General features: G+C 38.3%; 1 protein-coding gene across 1 annotated transcript in view; it reads left to right on the top strand.

The window, feature by feature from the left end:
• Nucleotides 1–2,186: 2,186 nt before the first annotated feature.
• LOC103461731 (histone deacetylase 4) overlaps nucleotides 2,187–15,334 on the top strand; it is a 129,827-nt gene continuing 116,679 nt past the window's right edge. Inside the window, exons 1-2 of the mRNA XM_008404080.2 lie at nucleotides 2,187–2,465; nucleotides 11,806–11,924. Coding sequence (XP_008402302.1) covers nucleotides 11,903–11,924 — 22 coding nt within the window. The 5' untranslated portion in view covers nucleotides 2,187–2,465; nucleotides 11,806–11,902. The remainder of the gene's footprint in view (nucleotides 2,466–11,805; nucleotides 11,925–15,334) is intronic.

Here is a 15,334-nt window from a genome sequence, read left to right as displayed (position 1 = left end):
CATCCATCCATCCATCCATCCATCCATCCATCCATCCATCCATCCATCCATCCATCCATCCATCCATCCATCCATCCATCCATTTTCTGACACCCTTGTCCCTTAGTTGGGTCGGGAGGGTTGCTGGTGCCTCTCCAGCTAACGTTCTGGGCGAGAAGCGGGGTCACCCTGGACAGGTCGCCAGTCTGTCGCAGGGCAACACAGGACAAACGGACTCAACTTAACCCACATTTTTAATTTTGTCTGATAGAAATTCTTTGCTGGCCAAAACATTTTTGTTTATGGAAACAGTCCACGTTAGCTGATATTTTGCTTTGCATCCATCCATCCATCCATCCATCCATCCATCCATTCATTCATCCATCTGTCAACGAGTGAGAGGCAGGATACACCCTGGACCGGTTGCTAGTCCATCACAGGGCGCTATATCTATTACTTAATTTTTTTTTAAATCTGGAACTTTTTGGATTTAGGTAATGCAGTAATATTCACACATGAACTTCATTTATAACAAATTATCAAATAAAGAGTAAAATGCACATTTTCCAAATGAATGTTATGTGGCTCCGGTGTTTTAAGTCGTCTAGCTTAAAACTTTGACTCCAACAGAATGTTGACCAGCCCTGACTGGTTTTCCAATGTGCTTTAGACTAAGTCAACCCAATCATTTGAAAGAAGCCCAATCTGATCACAGGCCCTCTAAGTATGCAAGTGGAGTAACATTCTGATGGGGCTCCAAATACATCGGGTAACTGAATTAGAATGTAGTGTGTTGATATTTGCTTCACAATGAGCATAGAGGAAATCTAATTTTTGTTTTGGTTAGCAGTTTAGCCAAGAATGTTTATGATTCAAATCTTGGGCATTCAGCTCTCATTGTGTTGGTTGAATCAAACATGGTCAGTGATCAGGGCTTTCTGATTAGCTACATGCATAACTGTCTTCTTTGCCTTTGTGCAGCAGTCAGACATTTTAAAGATAATTCTAACTTGTAGCAGCAGATCACCTGATACCAGAGAACAGTCACACTTTCCAAGACATGTTGGTGCAAGTCGTGAATACTCTGCGGGTGAAACGTGCAAGACAATGTCTGAAACTGTCTCTTACTAATTCTGGTTGCTGTGAATCTACTAACAACAGGTTTAGAACAAGGAAACCACCAAAAATAAACCAGCTGGGTGAGAAACAAGCTCAGAAAATGGTTTGATTTGATAATGCTCAGCTAATGATCCACCTGCAACAGTTCCTCTTTAGTGTCTACTGAAAAGTGAGAACATTACCCATTACAACCAATCAACCCAAATGAGATGACCTGACCACACAAGTTTGTAATCTACCAGATAGTCTCACATGTGTGCTCAGAAGCTGTTTAGCTCGTTGTGTGCCTATTCCAACAAGCAGTTTTAGTCTTGCAGCAAATACAGTCGGGGAATTTGTTTGCAGGAGTGTTAAATCAGAGACAAGATTACACTCTTTAGCTGCCCTGTTTTACAGAGCTGTAGACAAATTTGGAACAATACTAATTATGTTGTCAGCAGAACGTGTTGCTGGGTCGAGCCGTCCCATCGTTGGCTTTCTTCTGCTGCGAATGTGGACAGGCTCAGCTGAGTGGATACTTATTAAACTGTCAGTGTGTGTTTTTTCATCCAGAGAACGTTTACACAAGGCTGAATTGCCCCATTTTCTGTTCAGATGAGTGCTGGTGTTTATGTAATCTGTGTTTTACTGCTGCTGCATTTCTGCCAACATCAATTCCTTCTTCAGGCCTGATGGTAACCTAGACTGGTCACAGGTGGTTAACCCATCTATCTCCTATCTTGAAATAATCCCATTTGAGCTTTATGCTTAGCTATTTTTTAAATGTATTATCTCTTTAAACTTGCGTGACTTAATTAAATCCAGCTACAATAAAAGAGGACACATTTTTAGTCTCTTCAATAAAACATGTCTAGATCTGTAAAATCCAACTGACTCTTGATAAACATTTTTTTTATGTTTATATGAGGGAATAGTTAGTTATAATTTAACCTACACAGTAGAGCTCTTCTATTGAAGTTAAAGTCTTTTAGGTATTGAACATAATTTCAAATCAGTAGTACTGCTAAGATCTGCACAAATTAAGATGTAAACAAACTATATCGTAGCTTTTATTAGTTACATTCTAAACTTATTTTTTTTTTCTTACTGGTTCAGCAAGATATTAAACCAAGCAGGAAGCAGAGCATATCCAGAGTAGACTCAGACTGGCGGCCTTCATTCATGGATCCTGTGTTATAGTTTTCCTCCCAAACCATCCGCGGACCCCGCCCACTACGGAAGCACTGGAGGCTGTCAGACACGTGATTGATTCAGTATGGAGGAGCTGCTGTCTGAATGAGTTGATGTTTTTACACCGACGGCTCCAGTATCTCCGCGGATGCTTCAGGAGAGCAGCGGGGTGGAAGCGCCGCGCAGTCCGCCTCCAGGTGTGCCCCGTCCCGGTCTCCTTCCGGTCTCTCTGCTCTCGCTGCTGTCTCTGTAAGGCGGCTGGCTGTTGGGGAGACTCTCTCTTCGTCCGCGCTTTGACTTAGGCTCGAAGTTTTCATCGCCCTTTCAAAGTCAGCAGAAAGAAGGCAAAGTTGTTGCGCAATAAGCCCGCAGTTAAAAACCTAAAGAAAGGGTCGGCCGAAATGAAACGGCTTATCTGTACGGCTTAAATTGAACGCATTAGTGAAGCTCGCCGCTATTTTTTTAAGAGACGTGCATTTTCGGGACAGCTTCTCTGACCTGACTACTCGGTAGGTTCTTCTGTTTTGTGAGAGAAGTTGGACGGTGGTTGTTTGGGATTCACAGCACGCATTTCTTCTCCTTCATGTTTGCCCACCGTGCCTGTGTGTGTGAGGTAGGRAGCTGTTTGTGTTGCGGAGCTTCGGGTGTAAACTTGTGCCTTCATGCCGTGTAAACACAGGGCTGTGGCTCTGCTCTGTTATCGCTCCTCTTTAACCCTTTACAAGCGGAAAAATGCTCACAGACYCCTGCTTATAAACTCCAGACCCCACAGGAACAACRAGTCACAGCAGACCTATATGTCTGAGTCCTACTTTACTGGCTGCAGATGTTTGTTTTATAGATTCAAACGAAGGGTAATTGGAAGCAAACACAGACAAAACTTCAGCTCAGTCTGGAATATTATCCAACTAGTAAATTCTTTTCCTGGTCAGTTCAAACTTCTGGTTTTCTTGTGAGGTTTGACCTGTTGATTCTCTGTTTTATTCTCTTTATTCTGATGACTAATAATGGGAACATCAAATAGCTATTTAACAGAAATTGATTCAGAAGATTTTACATAAAAATGAATTGATTATTATTTAAATTTTCGCCTGTCGGTCTAGGCAGGTGGACACTTTCTTTTTATTTCTACGGCAAGAAGTTGAAATCTGTATAAAATGGAAAATTTGAACATCAACATTTTACTCCAAAGCAAACCTCTGTGCTCTCAGTCGTTAAACTCKGCTCAAATAGAAAACTGCTTTTAAAGGGTGATTGACTCATTTTCTGCACTGGTTGCTGAGCTTAGACTAAAAATGTTTTTCTAGAAAAAAATACAACAACAACACAATACAAATACAACAGAGTCAACTCCAAAAAAATAACTAGTTACTGTAAAATAGTACTTATTTACTTTGTTCTATTTTCATAATTTATCTGTTTCAAAAAACAAACAATACATTAGACCCCTGGTATAGATGAAATTCACAAATACTTAATACAAATGGTTAGAACAGCCTGTGTTAGTGGTCCAAGCACAAAATACATCTTAAAATGCATTAAACATGAAATAATGAGAAGTTTAAAATGATGGAAATCATATAAGATAATCATCAACTTAATATCACAAATCTCTAACAACATAYRGGGGAAACCGTCTTGGCATTTAGATTTGTGGTTTGATATTCTCTAAAAAAAAATAATTATTTGTATTTATGTTCTACAGAAAAATCCACAAATCTCAGCCACAGTGAGGCGGGGTCCACTGTATTGTGCTCATCATTACTTTTTAACTTGATGATTTTGGCCCATGTGACAAAAAATTAAACGCCACTGATCTGCAGAACCATAGCAACAAATCACCAGACAGTGACGAGGAGATCGATCTGAAGGAYGAAGTGAGAAAAGTTGGTGCTTTATACATACATATAACACCATAATGTTCGAGGACATACCAAAAAATTAGATGAAACTTGAATTGCATCAGATGCTGCTTTTATGCTCAAACAGAGATGTAGATTGGAGGAATAGATAGAAAGCAGTAAAGTGAGCTACAAACTGTAGATTTAGCTTTAAACCTTGCCTTACTGACGTTGGCACCAAGTTTCTCTGTCAGAGGAAATGTTGCACCGGGTCTGGTGTGATGAATTCACCCGTTTTCAGACCGAGTTAAAGTGAGAAACATCTCATTGAAGAACACGCTGATTCTGATTGTGTGCAGAGATGTAAAGAATCAAGGTGGTAAAATATCCGAACGTTTTCACAGATGAATAAATCATCAGTTAGCAAACTTCCTGCATGTATATACACACACACACACACACACGCACACACACACACCTACACACACCTACACACACACACACACACACACACACACACACACACACACACACACACACACACACACACGTATGTTTACTGTCTGATACTCAATACCCAAAGGAGAGCAGCCACAGTTTTTCAGTTGCATATCTAAGTCTACGGTTAGTTGAGACCTTAATGTTTTGTTTGTAAAGTTTTTTGTGACTCAGACTGGTGACGGCTTGGAACTAAGGAAGGAGACCAACTTTCTCCACTGGTTGCTCAGTATCTAAAAGTCACATCTTTAAGAAAGAGGACAGAAAATCCATTAGCTGTGTCATCCATCTAATGTATGCCAAGTTTTCAGCTAACAGCTCTTCAGGAATCAACCTTGCTGATGTCTGGCTGTCTTRGYTTKGATATTTTAAAAATGCYTAACTAAAATATTGGAACAAATTGTTTGTGCTAACGTGACTGCGGTTTGCGATTTGCATTCCTGGACGTCTTTGACGAGTTTGTAAATCACTTCCTTATTTTTGTCTGGTGATSGTGCTATTTCTGGAATGTGAAGCATGTCTTGCAGCTGTGGTGAAACTATTAAGATTTCTTTAGGTGATTATTGAGTTGATTTGCAGAACTGAGGTGAATGCATAACCCACCGCACACACTCTCTGAGATCTGTTTCATACYAATTTGGTATTTTGTTCAAACAAGATCTTCTGCTGTGTTTTAATCTCATCATAGATGTGTAAATAGTGTTTCTGGTCATTGGAGGTTTTTAAAAACTCACTTCGTTGTGTGAATTATACAGAGATCACAAAAAACCATGGATCTGAAGGCCTAGTTCAACCACTTTCTGCTTTACACACCCAAACTGCACGTCAGCTTGCCCACATCTTTCTTTCTCTTTCTTAATTCTAATCATTGTTAAAGTTTAGATGCTGAAGCTGAAAAAGCTAAAAAAAAAAAAAAAAAAAAAGAGAGCAAAGAATAAGTAATGTCAAAGAAACCATGAGCAGCAATCTTGGGGAGATTCCTCTACCCAGCCCACATTTCAATTTTCTTAACTTTGACAGTATCACAGTTATTACCGACATATTGCAAAAGTGTCAATATTACTTCAGAGATGCAGATTATTTTATATTTGCTTAAATTTAATRCAACATGAACTATTGAAATTATATGTACTGCATAATTTTAGACTAATACATTTCTGTTAATAATGGATCTATCACTGTAAAATCTCTTGGCCCTTTTCGTCATTGGCTCTTTCTTCTTTTTAGACAAGTTCTTATTTGTAAAATATTTCCAGTTAATGAAATACATTTTTCAGTGCATGAATTTGTTTAATTGCTAAATAGAAATCTTCCYGGTGGAAGCTGTTTATTTTATTGGTCAAAATTAGCTGAAGATTCAGATCCTTTACAATGACTTGTTGGAATAACTTGGTTTTAGTCTGGGACATTCATGTAAGCATAACCTACAACATATTTGTTGTTGTGACATGTGATGCCCACTRARCAGTRCGGTAAAATTGATTAAAACGGTATTTGTTTTTAACTTAGTCAAATAATCCTATTTTCACCTGGATGTACGTTAATGCTTGTACAAACTTCAATCAATTTCCACACTTTTTTCTGCTTAAAACTCTSAAACATATTAAAATCAAKTGTAACTTTGTTTTTTTWTTWTWWATTTATTTTATTTTTTTTCTAATTTTGCTTCAGTTCAGTTTGTGTGTTCTAATTCCATTAACAAGATAATTTAGCTCAGTTCCACTGTGTTTGGTCTGGCCCAGGCTGGCACTGGGGAGGTTTACTTGTTTGTGGACAGTTTGTTGATGTTATCACACTAATGAACTCTAATGGGGTCTGTTAGTGCCAGTGTTGTGCTCTGGGACAAAAAAGGTGGCGAGACTCTGCCACCCAGCAGGAATTTGTAAACAGTTTGGCGGGGTCTCCCATTCAGCTCACCATGCAGGATATTAAAGTACTTTTGTTTTTCTCTCTGTTCGTCCGTTTGTCTGCCCCTCGATTACACGCAGTACTTYAGAAGACCGTCTGAGTGACGAGCAGGAGTGTCTGTCGAGTACCTGCAACTCTTCCTGGTGGTATAGAGACATAGAAACAAAACAAAAAAAGGTCAGCATGAGCAAATTCTCTTTATTTCTGTTGGTTTTTGGATTTGGCTTTCATCCAAGTTGGTGAAGAAAAGGAAGCTGGACGTCAGCCAGAGATGCAGTAAAATTAGACGAGAGGAAGATCCAAGCAGTAAAACGGTCTCAGACCTCTCAATGAGCAACTATACAGAYGCTCTCAGCCTCAACTGATCTGATTTGGGGCCTGATGGGTCCTTGTGTCAATCCTTGTAGGCATCCAGTGAGTCAGTGGCTGCGAATCATTCTCCCACGTCCAGCTTCTTCCATCCTGTTGGTCTTCACATCATCAGTAATAAACCCATTTTGGCTCCTTTGTGCTTTGCCAGGACCCTGTCCTGACTTTGAACCCGCCCTGGTGCTGTAAAATCAGTTGGTGTTTGGGGAAGGTTTCCTCACCTGGATGTGCAGAGTCTGCTGTCACGTCTGTGTTAGCACTTTACGGTAACCAGAACAGACATGAATCTTCATGGTGATTGGTTTTTACTCATCTGGTTTTAGAGATGATGTATTTTGAATGTAAAAGTAGATTTTGATTAAACCAAGTAAGATAAATGCAAGTAGGTGATTTGATTTTCTTAAGCAGATCTTCACACTGCGTGATTGACATGAAAACATCAATATCATTTGGATTTTGTTCCAAAATCTGCCTGTCACCACCAAAGCATTTAAATGCAAGTTACTGTACTACAGTAGATATGTAGAAATCTCTGGCTGGAGATAAACTTGTGTAGAACAGACTRTGAATGTATAACATTATAAGATCAGCGGAAGTTGGAGTGATTGTTTCTTTTCTGTTTTAAATAAGATTATATTGTAGCTATAGTTTTTGTTTTGGTGTAAATACTATATTTTCACTGTAGATGAGAAACCTGAGACCGTCTCATGCCTTGCTTCACGTAGTTTTATGTAACTCCCTCTGTCAGCATTTAAGCTCCCAAACAGCAAGAGCGGCTCAAAAAACAATTCCACTTCCTCATATTTAAAATGTTTTTGCTGTTATTAGTACTCATAGTATTCATACTTCTGATTTTTACTCTTCTCAGTGTCTTGGACTTAAATTCTTTTTCCCTGCCCACAATAAACAGATCTTACAAATACTGATCTCTGGCCGTTAGAAGTAGTGAAATTGAGTGTTTTTACCTCTTAAAACTTTCTTTCATTGCAGATTGTTGTGTTTGCTGATGAAGGCTGTTAGATATTAGTAAGAACAAGAAAAAAGCTCTTGATTTGAACTCKGTATGGGATCCGTCTGTTAGTTTCTTTTTGTTTATCAACAACTGATTCTTGAGAATTCATCGATCCTGTGAAATCCAAAATAGCAAAGTTATTATCGCTCTTTGTTATCCATTTACATTTTTTTATCACATATTTCACTTTTATTTTTGGCATCTAATCAATAGTTACTCTGAGGAATCTTTATTCTTTCATTTTAGTTGAACTATTCTCCATTTTTACTTGCAGAAAAGAAAAATGAAGAACAATTCAGTCCTTGGCACACGACCAGTCTTCTCTCRCCATCTGAATAATTCATACTCAATCATGTCTGAGAGGCTGAAGCAGTCTTCTTGGCATACACGCGTTTTCAATGATTCATTTCTCAAGCTTTGCAAGGGGTGTGCTTAATTGTTGTTTACTTCTCGCTATCCGACCGCACGTTATTTTTATGCCATGGAGATTACTCCCGACAGCGCTTGGAGTGCCTGGGAAATAAAGTCCATTAAGAGGTCCTCGTAGCTGTTTTTCTGTCAAGCATCATGAAACTTTACTTCAGAGGAACACAATAAACCACATCCAGTTTAAAGTCTCAGCCTGTCAAAATGGAGAGTTTGAAGAGATGCCAAAGATGTATTTAATGACTCAGTGGTGCTGGAAAAAGTACTTCTACTATACTTGGATGTGATTAAACTGCATCCATTCATGCAGTGTCTATACCCGCCTATCCGTGGAAGGTCGTTGGTGGCTAACTCCAGCAGTCATTTTACATCAGAGGGCAAAGCGGCTCAGACAACTCTATAAAATAAATAAAACCTACTCATGCATGCTTGCATGGACATCATGTGTAGCAAATRGAGCCACTGAAAAGACTAAATGTCTGACGTCAGCACTGACATGTTCCTGCAGGTTGTATATAAGCTAAGTCTGTATTCCTAAGTGGGAGATTGTTTCTTTGATAATAATAGACGGTGTGAAAAGTGTAATATCAAGATTTCAAAAATGCAGACAACCCTTTTAAGATGCCAGATTTTGAGGTCAAAATAAACAATTTAAAAACTTTTTCAAAATCAGTTTGAGAATAGGTAAATAACAAAAATGGAGTAACTTTGTTGGATTGTTATTCACAACCTTAAACTAGAGCTTTGATGAAGCTGCTGTGGATTTATAAAGAAAGTTTTTTAACCTAAAAATAAGTTTAGCTAATGTTGTAGGATTTCTTATACCTTTTTTTTGTCCTGTTATTAAAGGCACAGCTTGTACAAGAAAACTGAAGACGGAAAACATCTTGTAATAATTTATCATTTTCTTTTGTCTCAAACCTGGAATCGTAACACAGGTGTGTTCACTTTTGAGAGGTTCTGTATTTGGAGATACATTTCTGACAGTTTAATTATAGTCCAAGTCAAAACTTTAGTGTTTTCGTTGAAGAAATTAGATCTCTTATTTGCTTTTAGACAAGAGCACATATATGAGGAAGCTAAATTACACGACAGAGTAAACAAGCAGCTGTTGTCATGTCAAAGACCTTTGCTCTTCATCAACAATTTCCATCTGTCAGAATATCTCACCAATGTTTGCTTTGACTTTAGTTGCCTAAAATTCACTTTGCTGTTTGTTTCTGTTTTTTTTTTTGTTTTTTTGGTCTCTTACGTATGAAGAGACCAAACTTTAYTCATTTTTATTTCCATACGGACAATACTCGTATGACAACAACCTTCTTCTTCCTAAAAGCTTTTTGAAAATCACCTTGTTGGTGCTACAATCACTTCATTGCAGTTGACTTTATTTATATGATGTCAGTTTACAACAAATGTCAGCTTAAGGTTCATTACCAGACAAACTTCCTCAATTAACTTTCGATTAAATTGACTTGATTTGGGTCCGAATGCAATTCAAATTGACCCAGTTCACTCCAGTGCAACCCAAGCATGTAGCCAGACTCAGATCTAATTATAAATACTCCTATTCAGTATAGTTATGATTTAATACTTTCAAATTCAAGTAAGTGAAAATGTCAGGTGGTAAAAAGTGATTTATCCAATTAATACATTTATAAATKATCACCAGAGCTACAATCTGGTACAGTTCATCTTTCCTCTTGCAGTTCATGTATTGTCCTTGTTTTAAATAAATAAAAATAAAGGTAAACTCATCCCTACTTTAGTAACCTGTTGCAGCGCTGCAGTTGCTCGTATCCGGATGTTTGCTTCCCCAATCTCCCACTAAAAGATTTACTCCATGTAAAAACAACAACAACAATGGCTGGGGCGAATATGTGCTTTACAGCCCTAGAGTGCCAGATTCACCTCCTTTTAGTCCTATTTCTTACCTTTTTAATGACATGCCTTGGAGAAAAAAATGCCTCAATGGTAAGTGATCACTGGATTGAAAGAAAATTTCGTCAAGACAGAAACTMCGTACTTAGTGCTCAGCTACACATGGGAGTTTCTCAGCCACAAATTGCTAAAATCTGTTTTCATGCAGCTCATCATCTTGTGGTTAGCCTGATAAATGTTTTGTAGAGACAGTCGGTGCTTAATCAAACACCCTGTCTGAATTCRTACAGTTAAACAGCGATTATGATTAATTAACCATAACTCACAGTAAACATAACCCCCTGATACTTTGGGCCTGTTGAACATAATTTTGAAATAGTTGTGATGAATAATTCTCTGATGAAGCTTGTTTTTCTCTGCTGCATCACAGGCCCACAGTGATATTTGCATACAGCGGTCCCTATGCAAACTTCCAAAGAAATTAATTCTGAAATGAAAGAAAAAATCCCCAAACACTAACTTTTYCTGCCCTATGCATCAGCAAACATGAGCTGCCATCTGCTGCAACATGGAAAGGGCAAACGGAAAGCTCTGAGCCTGCAGCACTTCCTAAAGTATAAGAACAGGGCTTTAATTGCTCTATAAATGGTTAAATTAAAATGTGGTCAGGGTGTGCTTATGTAGCAAAGAAAACCAAGTGGTTAAATAATCAGATTCCTCTGAAATCCTCAAAAAACTAGAATAAATATAAGCAAAACAGCATCAAAATGAAATCCTGTGAAGAGCTTTCTGGAGAACTGTTAAGACCACTTTAAATAAAACAAAGTCTGGCTCCTTGGAAGAAAAATATGAAGAAATGTAAGATGATGTAAAAAGAAAAAGAATGCAAATTCATTCAAAGTCTCAGATTATTTCTCAGACTGATGATATACTGAGAAATATGCAGGACTGATTCGATAATAAAATTCCATTGGAATGATGTTAGTCATGTTTCTGTTGAACTCTTGGATTCTTTGATATATAATGTAAGTGAATTAAGCAGCGAATGCCAGAATCATGTGGTTGTGTGTCTGTTTTCAATAAAAACGTTTGTTCATCTTTTTGGACTGGGATTTTGAAACATTAGATGTCTCAGGCTTCAGGAAGCCTGTTTATAGATTTAATTAYGCGATCCACTACACATAAGAGCCTTTTAGTTCTGCATTGACCTCCAAAGCTGACCTCTGAGGCTTTATTGGTTATGCAATGGATGCAGAATCCATAACATTTTATAAATCCTACTTTGTAATTCGCTGGCAATTAAAACAGCTTCAACAGAAACGTCCACAAATGTATAATTATTTTTGTTCATGTGGATGTGAGACTTTTCTTGAGCAAACTTTTTCTCTGTTGGGTGTGGTGCAGCCAGAGCAGAATTGAGTGCTAGAATAACAAACTATGACTTTCATTAAACCCAGATGTTTTAAAATGAAACCAGATTAGCTTAATAAATAAAACAGGCTYGCAATTTTCTTCTTATGGTTGTACTATTTATTAAAAATTTGGTCACACAAAACAAATATAGGTGAAAACGTCTAAAACGCTGCCCTGTTTTTCTGCTCTCAGTCTGGCACTCCTGAGAATTCTCCTCTGCTCTGGATCGGGTAGGAAATGACGATCGCTACATCCACTGAGGAGGTGCATCGAACAAGCCTGTGAAACAATGAACTCTCACAGTCGCCAAGGTAAGATCTACTGTTTATTTATCTTCTTTTTTTTTTTTTACCTATTAAGTTACTGTCTGACTCGTTGGAAGTGCGTGTATTTTACGAATGGGTGGAATTTTTGCATGACAGATTATATGTCATGCAAACAATTCAATCATAATTTGCAGAGMCMGTGTTGATGCTTTCGTTTTGGACCTTTSCTTTAGCTTTTCCACTTTTTTTTGTTAACTGTTTTAATGAAGCAGAAGTATAATTATCATATAGTGTTTATAGTTGGAGAGAGTTACTGCTGTGTTGTGCACGTTGCTGTTTTTTGTGTTAACAGAGCTACATTTGAATTGACCACTTTTTAAGTTTATAGTGCACTCACTACACTGGCAGTCAGTTATTTTGTAGTGGTTTTCAAAAACTCCATCTGGAGTTTTATATTTACTGTTTACTGCACCAGAAACTAGTCGAAGCACACCATTCTGCACAGTGGCCTACGTGCAGAATGGTATGTTACGTGATCCACAAGATCACGTAACAGATCATTAAAACAGTTTTCAACATGCTGGTGTCTTCATCAGTGCTAATTTAGCTGGGTAAACTAATTGGTTAACATCTTTATAGATTTTGTGTCTGGTCAGCGACACACAGCAGGATTTATATATATAAGTTGAGAGGGATAAAGTTTGAAGCTAATATTCTGGCAGATGTGTGAACCAGAAGGGATTTACAGACTAATAGTGTTCACAGTTGAGTAGCTTCACTGAGTTTAACGTTAGCCTGCTAATTATTTTAATTGATTTGTTAGAAGTACTTGAACCAGGGGCCTGCTGTGGTTTCGCAGGAGCAAAGCGCCACCCACATAAGGAGGAGGCCTTAGTCCTCGTGGTGGTAGCTGCAGGTTCGATTCCCAGCCTGGTGACATTTGCCACATATCCCTCTCTCTCCCTTCCCCATTTCCTGTCCAACTACATTTATATATAAAGGCCACTACAGCCAATAAAACCTTTAAAAAAATTAATACTTGAACCACACAGTTTTTCCAGATATGATAAACTGTTAAACTTCTTATCTCATCTCCTAACTGAGCCAGTCAATCTGTACTAAAATTTTATTTATGCTTTATTTTTGTCTCCAAACAGTTCAAGGTCTGTCATAAATTAGATCTTAAGCAGCATGAAGTGCCATAGCTTTCAAGTAGAGTTCACAGTTGTGAAACTTCTGGCTATCTCAGAGTAACTTCTCTGACTAGCAAAGAGACAGAGATGGAGTGAATATTTTTATTTTGTCTTATCATTTTCAATTTGAGTGTTTGTGGACGCAGCTGAGCAGATTCAAATCGAGTCGCTTTTATTTAACTCTGAATGTATGACATGGAACATCTCAAGATGATGTTTCAAGGTTTTTCTCCAAGTCTGCTTTTAAATATTTGACCTAACTTACTTACTTGCAACCATTATGAGCTTTATTTTCCGCAAATTCTTATCTAAATAAAGACAATGTTGAACAGATTCTTCCTCTCTGTCGTGCTTTGGTTGTTTCGTTCATGTTCTCCAGATGCCTCAGCTGTTTRCTTGTTGGTCCACTAACGGTCCTTGCATAGCACAGTGTAGGTTTCTTACACCAATTTYTTTTTTTTTCTGCTTGAATTGTGCTAGGAGGTATGATGTCAGAGTTTAAAGCATTTGCGTCAGAGGAYGCTGGCAGATGGCAAAGATATCTTCAATTCCTGTCATTATGTTCCTCTAATTTATTTCTTGAATACATCATGTTACATAAACGGAACGACGATGTGGCCATATTTTCCTCTTTTCATTTCCCTCCCTGTACTGATCACTTCCATGCTTTCCCTTTGCACAATTCTCACAACTGATGTAACTKTAGTGTAKATTTTAACTTTCGATGTTATGCTTTATAGAAATAAGAGGGCAGTTTCCACAGAAAGAGACTATYTGCCATTACTTTAAGARGCCTCTGCCTTTCAAGAAGTGAAAAAAAAGTTTTTTTCACTTAACCTTTATGTTGAGCATAAACCTCTAAACCCTCGGTTCTATTTTGGTAGCTTGAAAATTGGGAAAGAAGCTCACTTCTCAGTTTTCCTTCCAGTTTGTGGCTCATTTTCTCCTTGTCGCCTTKTAGTCTGAGCGGTATTACTAAGCCGTTTTTCCACATTTGACAGATCATAATTTCCTTTTCCAAAACCACCATGTCATAGCACTGAAGAGCCCTTTTGTCTGATCTAAACTTGGGTGGCAGTTGCTACCATGTTGTCATGCTTCTTGGTATTTTGGAGAAGGGTTTATACCCCTGGAGGCAGCAGTAAAACAAAACAGAAGGACTCTCTTCCCCATAAGACCCCTGCCCTTCTGTCCTCTGCCGTCATTGGCTCATCTCCTTTCTCCAGCAGCAATAATCGCTGTCCTGTCCTGTCCTGTCCTGTCCTGTCCTGCCTGAGTGGGGAAACTCGAGTCAGTGAAGAGCTCATGCAGAGCGACTTTCTGCATTAGAGCTCGCTGGAGGCCTCAGTTCAGAACTTGTCTCACCCAAATAAAGTACCTTTGGGTTTTATTGGTGTTTCTTTTGTGTCTTTGCATTTTACGGACTTCAGCAAGTTGTTGTACACTCTAGCTCCATATACATTGTTTCAACCTTTTTATGGGTGTAATATGTCATATTTTGGTGGCAGACTACCTAGAATTGTCAACACTACTAAGAAATGAATCACGGTAAGTCCTCTCGCTGATTTTCATAGCTGACTTTTTAACATCCTTTCTTCACATGATGAAAACCTCCACAAGGTGTCCTTTATGAACCAGAGTCTACGATGTGATCATGTGTCACCTGGAACCATAGAGCATGATTGTCCATTATTTTAACTACATTTAGAGCGAATGTAATGAATTGGCATTGAAACATGTTGTTTGAACACAGCTAAAGTGGTGTCCCAGTTGATATTTGTGCCTCCCATACAAAGTAATACATTAGTTGTGTTTAATAAAGAAAAGTTGAGCAACTCCAGTCCTCGGGTGCTACTGTTAAGCAACTTTTGGATGTATTCCTACTTCAGAACACCTGAACCAAATGAGTGGTTAATGACTAGGTCTTGGCAAAACTTGCCGGGATGCCAAAGAGGTGATTCAGCTTTTTAATTCAGATGTGTTGGAGTTAGTGCATCCAAAAATTGCAGGAATGTGACACGGGAAGGAATGCACTTGGGGGAATATTTTGGGAAATAAACTGAGGAAAATGTCATAATCAGAGCTTCACTGATATCTTCTTCTACTTGTATATTAAAAATGCCAACATGTGAAAAAATCTGGTTGWAGTTTYTGGTTTAATGCATTTTTGTGACATGAGGCAATGCATTAAAAATGAGTGATATATGCAGGGTTTCCCCCAGTGTATTATAGGCCTGGCGGCCCGCCATGCTTTACTAGCGC

This window comes from Poecilia reticulata, linkage group LG2, assembly GCF_000633615.1.
Source record: "Poecilia reticulata strain Guanapo linkage group LG2, Guppy_female_1.0+MT, whole genome shotgun sequence".
Lineage (NCBI taxonomy): Eukaryota > Metazoa > Chordata > Actinopteri > Cyprinodontiformes > Poeciliidae > Poecilia > Poecilia reticulata.
The sequence above is the reverse complement of the archived record's forward strand: the minus strand, read 5'-3'. Positions and strand labels throughout refer to the sequence as shown.